The sequence below is a fragment of the Ricinus communis genome, chromosome 5 (genome assembly GCF_019578655.1).
Source record: "Ricinus communis isolate WT05 ecotype wild-type chromosome 5, ASM1957865v1, whole genome shotgun sequence".
NCBI classification, from domain to species: domain Eukaryota; kingdom Viridiplantae; phylum Streptophyta; class Magnoliopsida; order Malpighiales; family Euphorbiaceae; genus Ricinus; species Ricinus communis.
In genome coordinates, this window is record NC_063260.1 from 31,579,395 (window position 1) to 31,598,622 (window position 19,228).

A 19,228-nucleotide genomic window follows, 5' to 3' on the forward strand; every position below is an offset into this window, starting at 1 on the left:
ATATACGAATTACCTTTTTAAAAGATATTGTATGTTCTCTGTTTCATTTATTTTTAACGGCTTATTATATGAGCAAACATTTTTTTTTTCTTTCAACCTTTCTTCATCGTCCTTGTTTTCAGAAGAATTTTGCCCAGGTTTACTTCAGTTCTCGTTGCTTTTATGTCATTGTGATCATTCATGGCATAGAGTCTTGGATTATTCATAGCTTAAGTAGAAACCTTGCAGCTCTTTGAACTAATGTTACTAACTTATAATGGAGAAGACTTTTTGGAAACAAATACTTTTGAAGTATCTATCAAGCTGGAACATAAAAGTATCACAGTTACAGCATCTGTAATGCTTAATCATATATCAACACAAATCAAATGATAACTGAATGAACTTAAGCTTAATCCCCAATGAATGCTTACTTTCCCTCGTATAATCACATAAAATAATTTGGACCACCTATCTAGAAAATCAATTGCTTTGCAGTTGATTTCTGCTCCCTTATTATCATCTTACAGGACTAAATTGGTGGATAACAATGCAACATCACTTGCTCGTAATGGGTGGGGGAAATCCCTTGGAAAAAGACTTTAGGAAATCACATGGTTTACTGTTCTCAGTTCATCTTAACATTGTAAAAGCTTGCGATAAAATCTTCCGAATGCAAAGGGATAAAAATAAATATTCCTTATATTTGAATGTTTTGACTAGCTACTTGTTTAGTGATCATAATTGAGTGTAATTAAACTGGGAATAAAAAGTTATTTCAAATTGTCTGTTTTTGCTCTATTATTAATTGACTCTAAAGTTGGAATCTCTTGAGTTCTACCAGTGGTCCAAATTATGTGCATGAGTAGAAAGCTGCAGGTTCTTCATCAAAAATAAAAAGACGTCAGTTTAAAGCCCAATGCCCGATTCAGAATTAATCAATCATTCATAACTGAGGGCCCAACTACGGATGTGAGATAACTAAAAAAGAAAAGGGAGAGAGATGTACAGAAAATGTTACCGGGCCTAAAACAACAGCCTAAACGATAACAAGAAGAGAGCCCCAGATGGCAATAGCGGCAACCAGTTTGAAGTTAAAAGAAGTTTGGGAGGAAGCGAATGTCTGCCTTGATTTTGTGCAAAGCAATCGCATGCTCCTCTCTCCGACAGAAGATGTCTTGGACCTGCAAGAAATGCACTTTCATAAACTCTCCATCTCCAAAATCCACTTGCCAAATCTGTCTGTCACCTCCTTCTCCTCTTCCTTCTTCTTCTTCTCCTCCTCCTCATCAAGAAACCCCAAAATGGTCATGCAAGGCCTGCACTTTCTTGAACGTATACAAGAATACTTCATGTGAAATATGCGGTACTAGGGCATCTCTTTCTTCTCTTTCCAGTTTTGGTGATTTGAATGATATTGGTCTTGATGGTGACTTGGATTCTTCTGTTGGTTCTGTTTTCTTGCCCTTGAGGATTTGCAAGAGAAAGATCACTGATTCAACTGATGTTGTTGATAAGGATTCTGTTCAATCGGATAGCTCTCGTGGAGTTAAGGCCTCTAATAAGGCTGTTTATAATGTTGAGGGTTAGTATTTCGATTATCCTTTTTATGCGGGTATTTTCTTATCTAGGTGTTGACTGGTGTTAATTTATGCAGATAGGAGTGATGAAGATTTTCTGAAATTGGGTGGTTTTCAAGGGTTTGGGGCATCCAACAAGGCAGTCACTGTTGTCAAGGGTGAGTCAAAATTTAATGGTTCTTTTATTGAAAGTTGACAAATCTCAATTACCTTCATTTAAAAAGTTAATTCCATTATTCCCTCCATTATTTTTGGAAAAAGATCCCTTAAAATTTTCAATTTCTGGATGGAAGTGTATGCTCTTGTTCTTGCGGTTCTTGCAATTATGAATAAGATCACACAAGTACTCATGTTATCTGTATCTTAAAGAAATGATAAACATTTGCTAAGAGGAATGGATAGATGCAGACGTGCAGTCAGTATGAAGAAATGATAAAGGATTGTGTGGCCCAAATGAGCTATGAAAACATATTTAGGTGCAAGTCATTTCGTAATCGCAGAGCTGGTTTTGAGATGTTCCTTTTTCTATGTCTTTATAAAATGTTGGAAGTCTATGCTTCCATAATGGTGCCATAGTTAATTGTTTTTATTAGAAAAAGAATTGAAAAGAAGAGAGAAGGTTTATCCTTACTGAATGCCATGGCCTGCTGAGCACACAATTTGATATCATTGAAATGTGTGGCAGAGGAAATCAATCCACCGATAGCTTCGAGTTCATTCAAGATTTTGAGCTATAATGTTTGGTTTCGAGAAGCTCTAGAGGTGCATAAGAGGATGAAAGCTCTTGGTGACATTATTCAACTGCATTCTCCTGATGTGATTTGCTTTCAGGTTTTTCTTTGTCCTCAAATTCCCTTCCATAAGCACTCCATTATTTCTATCATTGATTTCCCTCTTACGTACTGCCACTTCGCTTTTCAGGAAGTTACTCCAAACATATATGACATATTTAGGCAATCCGGCTGGTGGAAAGTATATCACTGCTCTGTTTCAAACGAGACTGCAGGTTCAAGACCATACTTCTGCATGCAGGTAAACTTGTATCTCTACTGTAAGAAGAGCTTTATCATCACAAAACATAATTTTTCAGGGTAGTTTGATGGATTACTAAGGCCCTGTGCTGCCGCCTTGTCTATCGTATGTACATATATGGCTTCTTTTGATATTAGTTTTAACCACTGTTTCAATCTCAGCTATGAATTTATGAACTCTTCTCCCTTGTTGGGCATTTGCATTCAACACTGTAATCCATGGCTATTGTATTGGCATCAACATGACAATTGTGTCAGCAACCCTTGCCATATTCACCTAGGCATATTCATATGATATATCGCTTTATTATTATTTTTTGTCTTTGTTTTTTCTAGTGGGTGTCTTTTTTTTTTTTTTTTTTTTCTATTGTCAATCATTATTTTGATATGCTTACTACTGAAGGTACTGAATGGTGTCACTCGATGTGCTTTAGAATCATATACTGATCCACCTCAAATATTATATATCAGCATTCACTTGTCTATTATTGCTAATCTTGCATGCAGTTAAGCAAACTTCAAGTAAGATCTTTCAGCTGTAGGCCATTTAACAACTCTGTAATGGGGAGAGAACTTTGCATTGCGGAGCTTGAAGTTCCTCATAGCAAGCCATTAGTTGTTGCCACAAGCCATCTTGAGAGTCCCTGCCCTGCACCTCCAACATGGGATCAGATGTTTAGTAAGGAGCGTGTAGATCAGGCGAAAGAGGCCACCAATGCTCTCAGCAAGAATCCAAATGTGATTTTTGGCGGTGACATGAACTGGGATGACAAGTTAGATGGTCAGTTTCCTTTACCTGGTGGATGGGTTGATGCCTGGGCAGAGTTAAGACCGGGTGAAAATGGATGGACATACGATACCAAGTGCAATAAGATGTTGTCGGGTAACCGTACATTGCAAAAGAGACTTGATCGATTTGTGTGCAGTCTGCGTGATTTCAAAATAAGTAAAATTGACACGATAGGTAAGGAAGCAATACCAGGTTTATCACATATTAAGGAGAAGAAAGTGAGAAAAGAGGTAAAGATGTTGGAGCTCCCTGTTCTGCCAAGTGACCATTATGGCTTGCTCTTAACAATTTCCGCTCGATGATGTTGGTAGGTTCGAGCAACGGAGCAAGTTCTCAAGAAAAGATTAATGAACTAGGTGTTCATTTTTGCATTTGCCTCTCTGCGATCTTTGGGAGCATTTTGTATAGACAACAAATGAAAATGATGTAAAGGCTTGAGACTTGAGAGCATTTTGGAAGCTTGTTGCTTTCGATTTTGCACAAAGCTTTTTGGAAGGAGCGAGTGTGAGCTCTCTTAATAACTTGAATCAAGTTTGTCTTGTCCTTCCTGTGATCAATATGGGTTATCCAGAAATTCCTGAATTGTTCAAATGTTTAGTCTCTATGTTTCACTGTGTTTAAATGTCCAAACCACACAAGTCAGCTAAACTAGGTAGCAATAGGATGATTGAAAGTTACACTCTTTCTATGAAGCAAATGCTATATTTTGTTTGTTAGCAATCTAATATAAACTCTTTGCAAATATGTTGTACAATCTTATAGGAACCTTCTCAAATTCTGCCATGAAAGAACCAATAACCAAACACTTGCTTATAATGGAGTTAAATGAGTTTTGCATCCAGGTCAAATGCTTCTTGTGACCGACCAGAGTTTCCAGGAGGTGCTGGAGCCTCTAGCCTTATGTAATCATACAGAAGTCCGCAAAGTGCCCCTAGCTTTTGCAAGGAACATGGAGCTATCTCCCTCTGTCAACATTGAAGAGGAAATGTCAATGCTAAATAGGTTATACAGTTCATGAATTCCATGTCTGTGAACTGTATTATCGGTCCCCAAGTTCATCACTCGGAAGACCATGTGCTGTACATCCATATCATTGACATATACCTGCAAGAGAATATAGTTGGGTAAACAAAGATACTAGTAAATGAAAAATCAAGATGTATATATATATATATATTTATATTCAGACTCTTTTCTGCTATCTTCACCTCAAGATTAGAATGGGTTGCTGATGCAATGGCCAATCGTAATTTGTAAGTTCCAGTGGCTACTGAATCGAGCTTAAATTTTATTATCCATTTTATCGGAAGATACTTATCTGCGCCTCTTCTGTCAAGGTTGAAATACATTAGAAAATACAATTGTCGGTTACAGGATTGATGATCGGTTAACCGCTGAATAATATTCAACAGAAGAAGGAAACCTGTCTACCTGAGTGAAGAACCAATCCTTTTTCGGATCACTGATTCCTATTATGAAAGTGTGATCAGATTCAGATGTATATCTGTGTATCTGTCCCACAAGCCATATTGCCTGTACCTATTATATTGAGTACAATAAGTAAAAAAAGAGTTGAGAGTTTAAGAATTAATGTCAATTACTTGTAACTCATGGAGAAGTCCTAATAAATTTTAGTCAATTAAGTTGCATACTTCCCAGGGCTGTTGATAAAAAGCTTGTTGACAAATGCAGGATTCACAACAGGAATATAATAGCCAATTGCGGCATGGTCAGGGAAGCCAATCTCCCACACAGTTGGACCATCTCTCAAAGGAACATATATCAAATTTCCTACTTGCGCTTCTGAACATGAGGAATTTCACTGCTTTTTTTAATATGTGAGACTGTTTCTTGATATAAATACAATTTCTTTTTTCTGCTAACACACACACACACACACACACACACACACACACACACACACACACACACACATACATATATGAACCTACCTGCAGATGTGGCAGAAGTTCCTCAAGACTAGAAGTTATAGTAATCCTATAATTGTTGATACTGAATTCAATTGGTAATCATGAGACATATACCTGTTTTTTAGCATCTTCCCATAAGCTGTATGCATTTGATATATTTGAGGTAGAATTAAGGTAGACAAAGAAGGGGGCCAAATACCTTCCTCCATTCCTCTCCCTCTTGAAAATGTGCTATTATGTCGTGTCCAATGTAGTGAGTTCCATGAAACCGCTGAAAATGGTAAACTTAAATATAAAAAAAGTTATGTGAAAGGTCTAAATATATAAAAAGTTAGATTATTAAGTGTCATAAATATGAGTAATTAAGTTTGTAAGTGAAGAGTTATATAGATAGCTTATAATGTTAGTAGTTTGGTAGAGTGGAGAAGCTATCTCTAGTAAGAGATAGAGTATGTTTTGTGTGCTTTGATTATAGAAATATATATTTGTGATATATCTCTCTTTTCAAGAAATTTTCCTTGTGTTGTGTTTATTATGTTTATCTCCTCCTCATCTCTGTTGCACCAAAATACTCGGCTCTTCATTTGGAACAGCGCACATACTTTGCTTCAGGTATGGAAACTATGAATCAGGTGAAAGAACTTACAGCCAGGCAATATGGACCTGTATGGGCTGTGAGATTTTGCTTTGTAGGACCTCCATTTCTATCTTCATGACTAGGAAAGATAATCCAGAACCCAACAATGGGGTCAGAACTAATCCATCCATGAATTCCACCATCTTTATTGTCCACCGAGTACTGGTACTTATCATCAACCTGCAGATAACCAATTCTTGACAGCTTGAATTCACATATTATCTTTGCGAATGAACAATCGAAAGGAATTGATATGACATTTACCTCTCCTCCGATATCAGGATTGATGGGATTTACCAACAAAAATGACTCGGGCACAATCAGCTGTTTGTCTCTACCTGGAAGTAAATCCTCTGGCATTGGCATTATCCTTTGCTTCTCATCTGAAACTTCCATGTAATGGAACCTGCTCCAGTTTTTCCATGTCAGGAAATGATCAAGGACAATGTTAACTTCTATTTAAACCTGCAAACTTCGGAGGATCAAATTTACTTCTCTTCTCAGCTTAAAAACCATCCTCGTCTGTGCAAGATCAAAAGCAGGACGCTCGTACACGGCAAAGCAGTTGAATCCTGAAACACCACTCCTCAATATGTAGCTGAATAACAAAAGAAAACATCAAAACAAAACAATCTAGTTCAAGCAAAACGAGATGAAAAGAAAAAAAATTCTATAATAAATGACCTTATGTCAATAGTGAGTGGCAGCCTGGTTTCTCCAACTGAAGGATTATAAGTATTCTTAAATGAAACCTCCAAACGGCCATTACTCCTCTCAACAACTGTATAAACATCCCTATATAATCTGCATAATGAAATAGGATTGAGTTCAATGTAAGTATATATATATAACACAAAAGCTATAGTTTCTGCAGGGGATATCAGCATGCATATAATTGATATCTTCCCTGCCCTCCTTGCAAGCTCCAGTTAACATCCCAATATCTGCATAGGGAATTCAGAGATTACATGCCATATAATTAAAGAAAAGCATAAAAATAGTGTAATAGTTTGAAGGTTATACCCTCTGACTTGAGATGTAAAAGATTGTCTAGGGTTCATTATTCAGTATGACCTACACTAAACACCACCAAGTTAGTGCATTTATGGATCAAAAAAGGAAAGGTCGATGGAGCTATAGACTCACATATGGACCCCCAGTGATCAAACGCAACACTTTCTTCTTCGCAATAATAGTATTGTATCTATTTCTCTGTCTGTCCCTACGATGATCCATACGTGAAGGTAGAAATTGCTCTTTATCTGCCCAGTAAATATAGAACACTATAGCTCGTCCTGTTTTATAATATGGATGGAGTTTCTAGTTAATGTCAACAAAGTACATGCGGACCAAGTTTCTTAGGTGCATTAGCTGTGCCTTGACTATGTACATTGATTTTATGACTTATGGACTTAAACCCCAAAATACTAAAAGACATTAATAATTTGGCCGTTGATTATGTGATTATAGTGGTTGGTTTTAATTGATTTGTATGATTTTCGCGTTAAATTATAGTGGTGAAATTGAAGCTGAGTTTTCTTGGAATAACAAGGAGCAATCCTTTATATAATTGGGTGTGGCATCTCCACTACCACAGTCCATTGTGTCGTGCGCTCTGCGATTTGCAGCTGCACGTGAATGTGTAAGAGAGTAACTCTTATTTACTACTGAGATTTACTTTCTAAATCTATCACATGCACTTGTTTCTTTACCCCATCTGATCCAATACTTTTAATCATATACCGCCATCATAACTTGATCCCAACTTTTGATGCTGACCCACTTCAAATCTACGGTTCTTGATTTCACAATACCCATATAAAGTACACTAGATTCTAATCATCTGATGGAAACCCAGTTGACAGCCAGCTAATACGCCATCTTTCTCCGCTTAGTTACATTACAAAACAGAACAGAACTTTGCTCCCAAACAAATATGTAAGAAAAAGATAATGCACCTCTCAGAGATAAACATAATACAAGGAAGACAGTAATGAGAAATGGAGGCCCATTAGTCCCTTTATAATGCAGTTTTGAGAAGTCTCTGTTTGTATATCAGATCAAAATTGAATAGTACATTACAGAGAGACACAAGCTAAAAAAGAAAACAAACAAAAAGGAGCAAGCTTTGGCAAGAAATGAGAGCTCTTTATTCTCTTTCTGCTCTTCTTTTCTTATTGTTTCTTATTCAAAGCGTTAATGGAGAGAACCCTTATAGATTCTTCACGTGGAAAGTCACTTATGGTGACATTTACCCTCTGGGTGTTAAGCAACAGGTAGGTACTACATTATATTACGTTTATGCTCTCTCTTTGCTTTTCTTCAATATGGAAACAAAAGAATCTGTCTTTTTGCTTAAATGGGTTTATTGATGGTTTTCTTTTGTTGTTGCAGGGAATCTTGATTAATGGGCAGTTTCCAGGGCCACAAATTGATGTTGTTACAAATGATAATCTCATTATCAATGTTTTTAATTACTTAAGAGAGCCATTCCTCATCTCTTGGTAATTATAACTACGTACTTTATATACTCACTTAGTAGTAGTCTTTAATTCCTCCGTGGCGAGATAGACAATGTAGGAAAATGGAAGAACATAAAGTCAAGATTTTGAGTCCTTGATGTTTAGTTATTATGCCTGGTTCCTGCTTTGTTTTTCTATCTATCAAATTCTACGAGTTCTGCAGTATCTTGAGCTCTTAAATCACGTGCATTTCCTTTTCTCTTCTTTTCTTTTCTTTTATTTCCTGAATTTTCTCATCAACAAACCAAGCAACGCTTTTATTATTATTATTGCATGGATCTTCCTGCTTCTGGAACTAGTCGTTACTAGAGACAATTTTGGTTTTTGTTTTAATGTACCAGATCTACAGCTAAATGCCTAAATACTTTACATTAGCATAAATTTAGGATTGCTGTTTTCCCTCCTTAATCCACTATTTAATAACAAACGCTCTTTAGTATTTGTATTATCAATACCCATCAAGAATCAAGATTGACCCATTTTAGCAAAATGAGATCCTTTACCTAACTATCAAATGCAGAGTTAAAATTTTCAGTTTATTGATAGACAAGGGGAAAGTCGGAGGCTCATGCCCCTATCTGTTAGCATTCATTGATGCAACAAACAAGGGATGAGTACAGGGATAGTCAGTAGTCACTAAATAAAGAGGTTCCCTTTTACAGAAGTGATAGAAAGTATGGGGAGGCAGAAAAGCATTGCCTTTTCAGCCACTTCTGTTGGTCTGGTTTTCTTCAACTGACATCTTGTGGACAATCACTTGGTTTAATTAGAATTTTGTGTTTATGGTAAAATCTCAGCTTAATTAACTACTACTTGCCTTAGGAATTGAGACTTATTGATTAGTAGCTCTGGAATAAGTTATTAAAATATTCCAGTTATATAACTGGCAATATGTCTTTTATTTCACTACCCACATGCTAGATCTCTGGATCTTGAGACCTGCATTTATTTTTTAAATGTAGTCAATGTATTGATGGTTGTGAGACTGTTGGTCAGAATTTATCTCATTAATGATTGAATTGGACCCTGGTTTTTATTCTTGGCTATGCTCATGGAAAGCAATCTTGCTGGCCTTATCAATGCCTAATTCTATTACAAAAAATTTTATTTGTGTAAATTTTTCAGTCCATTAAGACATGGCGATTCAAGTCTCACTAGCCTTTGCAATAGTAGATCTTCTGAATTCTACTAGCCTTCTTCATATGGATTATTTATCTATTCTCAGGGGAAAGAAGAAATCTAGAATGGATTAACATAAAATGTCAGCAGTGTGTTACATTCGAATCCTTATTGAGGAAGTGCATTGATGTTTATGATGTTATTCCTATGATAAAGCAATGAAGTTAAAGCACATTTGGTCTGGAACTTGACTCTCATGGCTCATGTATTCTAACAGGAATGGCATACAACAGAGAAGGAACTCATGGCAGGATGGAGTCTATGGTACCAACTGTCCGATTTTACCAGGAAGAAACTTCACTTACATTCTCCAAGTTAAGGACCAAATTGGTAGCTATTTCTACTTTCCCTCACTTGGAATGCACAAGGCTGCTGGTGGTTTTGGTGGCATCAGAGTATGGAGCCGTCCTCGGATTCCTGTACCTTTCCCTCCTCCCTCTGGAGATTTCACTGTACTAGCTGGGGACTGGTACAAGAGAAATCACTATGTGAGCACTTCTCCTATATTATTACATTTGCTTTGCAATCTAAAAGAATCTTATTTGTGGTACTTGTGGTAATTCCTCTTTTATTTGTAGCAATTGAGACGAATCTTGGATGCTGGTCATGATCTTCCATTCCCTGACGGGCTTCTCATCAATGGTCGCGGATGGAATGGATACACGTTCACAGTTGATCCAGGTGTCTATTAATGAGTATCATTTGTAGTTGTTGTTGGCATTGTCCTTTTTGCTGATACTTGTGCTGTCAATTTATAAATTCATTATGAATTTACTCTCTTATTTAATGTATACCTCATTCTTGATGTATTCAAAGTTTACCTCCCATGCAGTTTCTGTCATGCGTCTGTCACACTTTCTCTGAACATTTAATGTCTATTTGGTGAATAATTATTTGTATATACTATTTTATTTGCAGTCAAGACATATAGGTTCAGAATATCAAATGTGGGCCTTTCAACATCTATTAACTTCAGAATTCAAGGACACAAGATGAAACTAGTGGAGGTAGAAGGATCGCATACACTACAAAATACCTACTCTGCCCTCGACATACATCTTGGTCAGTCCTATTCTGTCCTGGTCACAGCTGATCAGCCAGCAAAAGATTACTACATTGTTGTTTCTACACGCTTCACTGCTCGTGTACTCACAACAACAGCCATTCTTCACTATAGCAATTCGCGTGATGGAGTTTCTGGTCCGATTCCAGGTGGACCAACTACTCAGATTGATTGGTCCCTCAACCAGGCCAGATCATTACGGTAATTGGTTACCTTATATTATCTGTTCAAATAGATAGTTGATCACTCTAACTTGTATCTTCCTCTGCTTGTATCTACCTGCCTCCTGCATGGTTTTCTGCTTCATTTATTTTGCTATTTGATTTCTCTTTACGAAGTTATTACATGCTATAATCCTAAATTATCTCAACATATGGTGCGTGATTTGTTGTTAAACCAGTTGGAATCTGACAGCAAGTGGGCCTAGGCCGAACCCACAAGGCTCTTACCACTATGGATTGATCAAAACCAGCCGCACAATCACTCTTGCAAACTCTGCTCCTCTTATTAATCGCAAACAGAGGTTTGCTGTCAACAGTGTCTCTTTTATTCCTCCAGACACCCCATTAAAACTTGCAGATTACTTCAAGATTCCAGGAGTTTTCAACCTTGGAAGCATCCCAAGCTACCCGACATGGGGAAATGCCTACCTCCAAACCTCAGTGATGTCTGCTAATTTCAGGGAATTCATTGAGATTATTTTCCAAAATTGGGAGGACTCTGTTCAGTCATGGCACATTGATGGTCATTCCTTCTTTGTTGTGGGGTAAGCTTATCAGCTCTAATACTTTAAGAGCTGGTACTTTGGCATAAAATAAAGAGCCTCAAGATCATTTGGTGGCATTTCATTTACTAACAAATCTGTGACATGAACAGAATGGATGGAGGGCAGTGGACAACTGCAAGTAGGGCACGCTATAATTTGAGAGATGCCGTTGCCCGTTGCACCACTCAGGTATAATCAATACGATATGGTTCTGATCAACCCATCGTTGCAGATGCAATTCTCAGATGGTTAATCTGTTTGATTGTTTATAGGTATATCCCAAGTCATGGACTGCAGTTTACATGGCGCTGGATAATGTGGGAATGTGGAACATACGGTCCGAGAACTGGGCTAGGCAATATTTGGGGCAGCAGTTGTATCTCAGGGTTTACTCTCCTGCAAATTCTTGGAGAGACGAGTTACCAATCCCGAGGAATGCTCTTCTCTGCGGTCGGGCCAGAGGCCGTCACACTAGGCCTCTGTGAATTAGCTTAGAATAGATCATCATATTTTTTGTCACGAGCGGGTGACATGGTTGCTTGAGGATAAAAGGAGCCACTGTTCCTTTTTCCTTGCGGAAAATTGTTGTAATGCATAAGCTCAACTTGAGCTTTGAGCTGTTTTTCCATCTGTTAATTGTTCTTTCTTTGTGTTACCTTATTCATTCTCGTCAGTTGGTTACTTGTTGTTTTGCATTCAGATGACAAACCAATTAAAGCTTTTGAATAGCAGGATGTGGCAAGGAAGAAAACTGTTAAAATGCTCGTATGCCATCTCGCTGTCTGGTGTCAGAGCAACCAGGGACACTTGAATTTCAATGATGTTTAGTGACCAGCATACAATACAACCCTTGGGTCGCCAATACGGCTAATTTTAATCTAGAAAATGATTCTTATACCAGAAAAAAAACACGGAAAATGATTTTATGCAGTCCAGGTGCAGGAAAACTCTTGCTGCCCTGATGAGTACAGTTGTTGTGCTTTCAGATATAAAAAAACATAAATGTTTTTTAGTAATGACTTTGTAAGGGCAGGCAGGAGGTTCCTGGAACCCCAACTGTAGAAGATCATTTCAATTTCGGAAAATAATTTCCTGCAGTTCGTTTCCCACTGTTCATTTCTCTTATTGTTTCATCTCTATTTTTCAAAAATCGCAAACAAGTTTTTCCAATTATTTTCTGCACAAGTTCTTGAGACAAAAAGAGAGGGTAAATTAAATTTGACGTATTTGAAATAGTAATTTTAATTTATTTATTTTAAAGGGTAATTGCAGAACATGAAATTTAACATGGCGGGTGAAAGGGAAGATTAATCTTCATTAAGCTTCTGTTATGTGATATAATTGGTAATGAAACAGGTGCTTAGTGAGATGTTGGACTTTATATTATTATTATTATATGATGTACAATTATGTTATTATGGAAGAATATATAATTTGTAACATAAAGTAGTTAATGAGAGTCAAAATAAACCATCATTTAGGGAGATGTCAAACAGACAGACAAAAAAGAAAAGACTGCCATTCCATGACTCTCTTATCCATAAAAATATGATTATTAGAAAATGTTTAATAAAAATTAAGATACGCAATTATAAGTGAGTGGACCAAAGGTTTAATTTAAGTATGGCAAAGTAATTTGCGTGTTTGGTTACAATATCAGAGAACACGTGTCCATGGTTCTTGCAAATGTATCCAAAGAATATTCCCCAAATTGAAACCGCCTACTGCATTGTGCAACCTCTTGTCAGCCATCTCAAATAACAACATACACAACTTGTTTCACCCTTTTTGGCCCCAAATGACCCAAACAAAATACTATAAACAATAAGACGAATTAGAAGATGGAATTGATATTCCCCATTCACGTCACATTCTTTTTGATCGGGTTAATAAGCATCTACGTTAATTAATTAATTAATTAATTCACTGGATCGATGCTTTTCCATGAATAAGATTAGTTAAGGCATGCAGTATAGTAGAGAGTCTGATTCTAAATCGGAGAGTTCGGTTCGAGATAATTCAAAAATTTAAAATTTTTTAAAATTATATCAAATGTCGAGAATTTTAAAATTGGATCGTAACATAAAATTTCTATCTCAAACTATACCAATTTTTCAGAATAATTCAGTGTTTAATAAAACAATTCGATATGGTATTTTACGAAATAACATAAATTTAAAAATTTTATTATATCTAAATGATTATAAAACTAATTTTTCAATTTTAATAATTAAAACTTCAAATCTTACAAAATCAACTAAAATAATTAGAACAAGAATATCATTGAAATAATTAAAATCTAAATATAATAATAACATAACAAAATATTAAATCTCTTTTATAATCTAAAAATAAAATACTATAAGACATTAAAAAATACAGCTGCATAAACACCGAAGAAGTTGTATTAACAAAAGTGCTCCAAAAATCTACAAATTGCATTACAAATGAGCCTTCCTAGTTATAATATGAGTCACCAAATTACAAATCTACGCATAAAAAAAAACATTTAGTATTTCTATTTTACTTGTAGGTCAATTGACTTATATTATATTAAAATAGAATTAAATTTGTACTTTGTAAAGGTTATTTGGTTTAAGTATATGCTTAATATTTGAAATTATTTATTGTAAATTTATTTATATATAAATAAATAATTAATTAAGAAAAATTCAGTTATAGTTTCGGTTCTTCGATTCGAGACAATAATAAGATCTAGAACTATACTAAAAAATTTGGTACGATTTAGTTTGCAAAAAATCAAACGGTCAAACGATATTTTTAATTTAATTTTTTCATTACAGTTCATATTCTTCGCTCATATTACATTCTATATATGTTAAGAGTCCATTTTCTTCTATTTTATAATTTTATTTACCTTTAAATTTAATTATATGAATTCAGAATACTAAGAATTTAAATATGTGATTAAACATCCAATAGTTGATAGTTGAAATAATTGATAAATATAATCAGTTTGATAAAAATTTAATTAAGATTTTGGGAATATAAATAGCCGAAGAAAACAAGGCCGTAAAAGAAAAAAAAAAAAAAGAAAAAAGAAAAATGATGCGGGCGGTTTCATATGATATGTATGTGGGGAGGGAGAAGAGGTTTTGTTAGTATGTTTCCTTTAGGTAATGCAAACCATTAGCTCATGCGCATGCCCCTGTTTTCTTCTTTTTCACTTTCAGCCAAACTTTTGAACGTATGAATTTCTTTCATTTGTTTTGTTTTTGGTTATTAATTTTTGATTTAGGTAATTGGCCTGGGGAATTTGATCTGGGAATTATTGTTGCTTTTATACTCTTTTTTGCTATTTTGAGAGGGCCACTTTTTGTCTTGCTTGACAAGGATGACCTCAACAAAGAATATGTGATATGCACCAAAAAAACAAACACCAGGAATTATAGAATTTTGAGGATAAAAACAAAGCAAAAAGAAAAACAAAGACCCTTCAAGAGTTTTCTTTCTTTTTGTTCTTTTACCAATGTAATATCAATAAGAAATTATTATAACAAGAGTAAAAACACAAGAGTCACTTAAAGATAAGACCAAGATGTAATAATATTCCCTCTTACTATATTTTAGTAACTCTCAAGAATATTGTGTACAGATAGATGGCCCAAACAGTTTCTTACACAGAAGAAATGAAAATTATCATCAACTCTTGACTATTTTCCTTTTTTACCTTTCATTTTCACCCAATCATGAAGGCATTTCTGAACCGAACCCAAAGTCTGAAATTCCGTGTCCAAATTTTCCTTTTTCTAATCGAAACTCCAAAGGACTAAACTGACCTTAATAGCTAGGGAGTTGAGAAAAAGCTGCACGTAAAGACAAATCTTTGCAACAGAGTCTCTCTAGTATTTATTCTTTTTTGTATCATCAAAGACCAAACCCCCTTTTTTTTAACCAGAAAAAGAATATAAAATGAAAAATAAAAGACCCAACTCCTTTCACTTTTCTCCCTCAGCAGAGACAATGAAGAGAGTAGGAGTTGATGCTGTTGTTGAGAGCTCTCTCAAAGGGTCTCCTTCCTCTCCTCTTGAAAATCTTGACTATGCTTTACAATCTTGTGACGATCATATAAGAGTTATTAGGAGGCGACTTGATCATAAATTGTCTCCTGAGTTAACCTTGAAATCTCCCATGGTTAGGCCTTATGTTCGATCAAAATTGCCTCGGCTTCGATGGACACCTGATCTTCACCAATGCTTTGTTCATGCAGTCGAAAGGCTTGGTGGAGAAGATCGTAAGCTTTCTTTGTATTATATATATCAATTTTTTTTTTCTTTCCTGATCTTGAATGCACTGAGCTTCCCTTGCTAAGCTATTTTTCTTCCAATTCTTTTCACTTTCATTTTTGGTGTGAATGAATCCCATTATAACTAAAATGATAAGTTTAGCTCTAGCTAGTGTGTGAAGTTTTACTTTGGGAAAATTAAGAATCTGTATTTATGTGTTTTAATTTGAATTGTAGGAGCTACTCCAAAGATGGTTTTGCAGATAATGAATGTGAAGGGCCTCACCATATCTCACGTAAAGAGCCATCTTCAGGTTCTAATCAACTCTCAACTTAATCAGAGCACAAACAAACGTTTACCAGTTGCTTTTGTATATTATGCTTTGAGCCTGTTTCAAGTGTTTCTGTAACGTTTTCTTTGGTATGCTACGGACAGATGTATCGTAGCATGAAGCACGAGCAAATGATACAAGGTAATATATATTATATAAAGCAATTTTTCTGTTTATCAGAGGATAAAGAAAAGAAATAAAGAAAACATAAGGATATGCATATGCATTTTAATGAGTTAGGTCATTTACATTAATATCTTTGCTAATGAACAGAAAAAAGTTGCTTGTATTGGAATTTACATTTGTTATTTAGCCATTCACTACCATATTTATATGGTTAGATATAAAGACAAGGAAAGGAATTAACCATATATGGACTACGGTGGTGTAAGTACTGAAACTGGTTGAAAAATATAACACTGACACAACCAAGAAACTGTCGTCATGTGTATTTTTCCTTTTTCATCTATTTATTGTTTTGTACTTATTTTTTTAAAAAAATTCTGATGTAAAAATTTCTTCGTGAATATGTCAGAAAGTTATCATTGAAAAGAAGAATCACATCAAAGTGACTTATACATACAATAGAGTATCAAGGAAATCTTGTCTTTGTAGGATAGGATGCAATGTATTATGGTATCAATTTTGTGTCGATAGCATCACTTTTACTTCTCACCTTTACAATTAACAGCTTCATTTAATTTATATATGTATATGACATTCCCCTGTGCAGAAGCGGCTATGGCAGCTAAAAAGAAGAATGATAAAGCACTTGGAATTCACCAGCCAAACTTTTTCTCACACCTGAATTCAATGCGTTGCCATCAGTTTAAAACCGAAGACGATAGCAATAATGCACTGCTCAATCAAGGCTGTAGAGCTGATAACCCTATTTACAAGCTGGCTTCTGAAAATACTAGCATGTCAACTCAAAGGTTCATAAATTTTTACCAACTTTTTTTCCCCCTGAGCATTCGCCTTGCTTTTGACAATAATTCATTTTCCAAGAGCTCGAATATATGGAGAATACATAAAATGGTCTATTTTAATCTAGATCTTGATAATTACTGTTTGAATAGTCCTACTTTACCATCAAGTTAAAGTACCTGTCCACATCCATCTTTTCTATTCATATCAGCCTAGATAGGTTTTACTTTCAGGATTCGGAATAAGAATCAACCGAAAATGAGTATATTCAGTACTATATATAATGCTCTCACGCACAATGTACATGAAATATTTTTGCAGGATAGAAAAGCAAGAGATTTGGAATATTGGAAAAAAAGTGAGTGATGAGTCATTCTCACATGAAGAAGTAACGAGTCAGGAATGGGAGCAGAAGCCTGATCCGTCTATCATCTTCAAGGATCTACTAAAAAGCAGCAGCACAGCCCAAGTATATTTATATAAACTCTCTCTTCCTCTCATACATACAAAAGTTCGAGTATAGCTCCAAATATATATATATATATATAGTTACAAATATATACATTTGATGTTTTCAGGAGACCCACGAGCAAGAAAAGGTGTGGAGGGTAGATGGTGTTGGTAGGAATAGAAATGATAAGAGTTTAGTAGAAGGTGACAAAGTTTCTTTATCACTAAAATCCAAAGCTTCTTCGGAGTGGTCATTACTGAAGCTGAGGAAAGCTGATAGTATTTATTTGAATGATGTTTCTCTCGAGCTTACTCTTGGTTAGCAAACTATATTATATATATAAATATATGAATTTGGAGACAGTTCGGACTTTTTGTGAAAGAATATATCTTGGCTTTGATCATTTTGTTATATGTTGCTTTCTTTAAGTTTTCGTACAAAGACATTGCCCACCCGCCATTGAAGCAACTCTAACACTGCTATACAATTCATTCCGACACTTCTGACAAAAGGGCAGCGCGTGAGAGTTATGATATAACCAAGCTTTGATTTATCTAAGGATCCTAATGGTTTCAGTTCAAAAAAAAAAAAAAAAAAGGATGCTAATGATTTGGGTACCAGATCCTATTGAATCAATAGGACGGGTTTGAAAAATATGTAGGATGGATTTAGGTTTTATATTCATTATATTTCATTTATATTTATAATTTCTGATTAATCGATTTATATTTATTAATGTTTTCTCTTATATAATTAGTATTTTGGTTTATTAATTTAATTTTATGTTTAAACTTTATTATATTTATTATATTAAATGAGTTTATTGAATGGATATTTATTTTGTTACTTAAATTTATTTTTATGAATAAATTTTTAATGAATGCAATATTAAATATTTAAAAATAAATTTATAAAAATTAGATTTAAATTGATTGGAGTAATATACAGTTAGTGTTAATCATATATTTAAAATTATTTTAGATGGCTTGAAATTGAGATGCCTTGTATTAGGCGGTTAAGCCGTCGTGATTCCTATTCTAATTCGTTATAAGAATTCAATTTTTTTGTTATGATATATTGTTGAATAAAATATTTAAAAGCGATAAATCATAAAATTTTAATGTAATTATATATTAAATGTTAATCAGTAAGCTTTTTTAAATTCAACGGAAATTGATCTAATTTTTTTATAGAAAATAGTAGTTATAATTTTCTAAATAGGCAGTATTAGATTTTTAGGTTATTTATTATTGATTTCTGATAAACAAGTGGGCATTTTGAACTCAAACTGTTGTAATTTCCTTTGTCTTAAAAAAAGAAAAAGAAAAGAAGACACGTGTATGTCAATGATAATGATAATAAGATAAGGGAGGAATTTCTGCAAAGTAGAGTAATATCTGAACTGTTTCCCAAAAGCTACTCCTAATAGGTATTTTCTTTCTAAATTTTTCATTAAGATGGTAAATCTCATTCCTTCTTTTTTTATATAATTAATATTTATTTTATTTTGAACTGTTATATTTATATTTTTTTTGTTAAGAATTATTAAATCCTTAACAAAAATAAAAATCTAAGGATTTAATAAATTAAAAATAAAAAATAAAATTTATAAACTTAAGAATACATATTGCACTTTGATAATATTAACTCTCCATTCTGCTATTAATTATAACCATTTAAATGCTTTCTTATTTATTGTAGGGTTCTGATCCACAATCTACTTCAATCTTTGCATACTAATCAAGCTATCATGCCACGTATTAGTCAGACTGAGCACGTGTCAAGGTATCGTAT

General features: G+C 34.5%; 3 protein-coding genes across 3 annotated transcripts; all 3 read left to right on the top strand.

Annotated features, from left to right (window-relative positions):
* Positions 1-966: 966 nt before the first annotated feature.
* LOC8284181 lies at positions 967-3,971 on the top strand. The gene is made up of 5 exons (XM_048375033.1): positions 967-1,564; positions 1,637-1,717; positions 2,245-2,390; positions 2,481-2,591; positions 3,098-3,971. Exons 1-5 carry the CDS (start codon positions 1,099-1,101, stop codon positions 3,680-3,682), a joined length of 1,389 nt encoding a protein of 462 aa, XP_048230990.1. The 5' UTR covers positions 967-1,098; the 3' UTR covers positions 3,683-3,971.
* Positions 3,972-7,845: 3,874 nt separating this feature from the next.
* On the top strand, positions 7,846-12,177 carry LOC8284179 (L-ascorbate oxidase homolog). The gene is made up of 8 exons (XM_002518416.4): positions 7,846-8,224; positions 8,343-8,452; positions 9,867-10,137; positions 10,228-10,330; positions 10,568-10,913; positions 11,113-11,478; positions 11,589-11,667; positions 11,751-12,177. The coding sequence occupies exons 1-8, from the start codon at positions 8,087-8,089 to the stop codon at positions 11,961-11,963; spliced, it is 1,626 nt and encodes a 541-aa protein (XP_002518462.1). The 5' UTR covers positions 7,846-8,086; the 3' UTR covers positions 11,964-12,177.
* Positions 12,178-15,373: 3,196 nt separating this feature from the next.
* LOC8284178 (putative Myb family transcription factor At1g14600) lies at positions 15,374-17,845 on the top strand. Its single transcript, XM_002518415.3, has 6 exons — positions 15,374-15,733; positions 15,962-16,038; positions 16,161-16,197; positions 16,790-16,991; positions 17,305-17,452; positions 17,562-17,845. Exons 1-6 carry the CDS (start codon positions 15,412-15,414, stop codon positions 17,754-17,756), a joined length of 981 nt encoding a protein of 326 aa, XP_002518461.2. The 5' UTR covers positions 15,374-15,411; the 3' UTR covers positions 17,757-17,845.
* Positions 17,846-19,228: the final 1,383 nt, after the last annotated feature.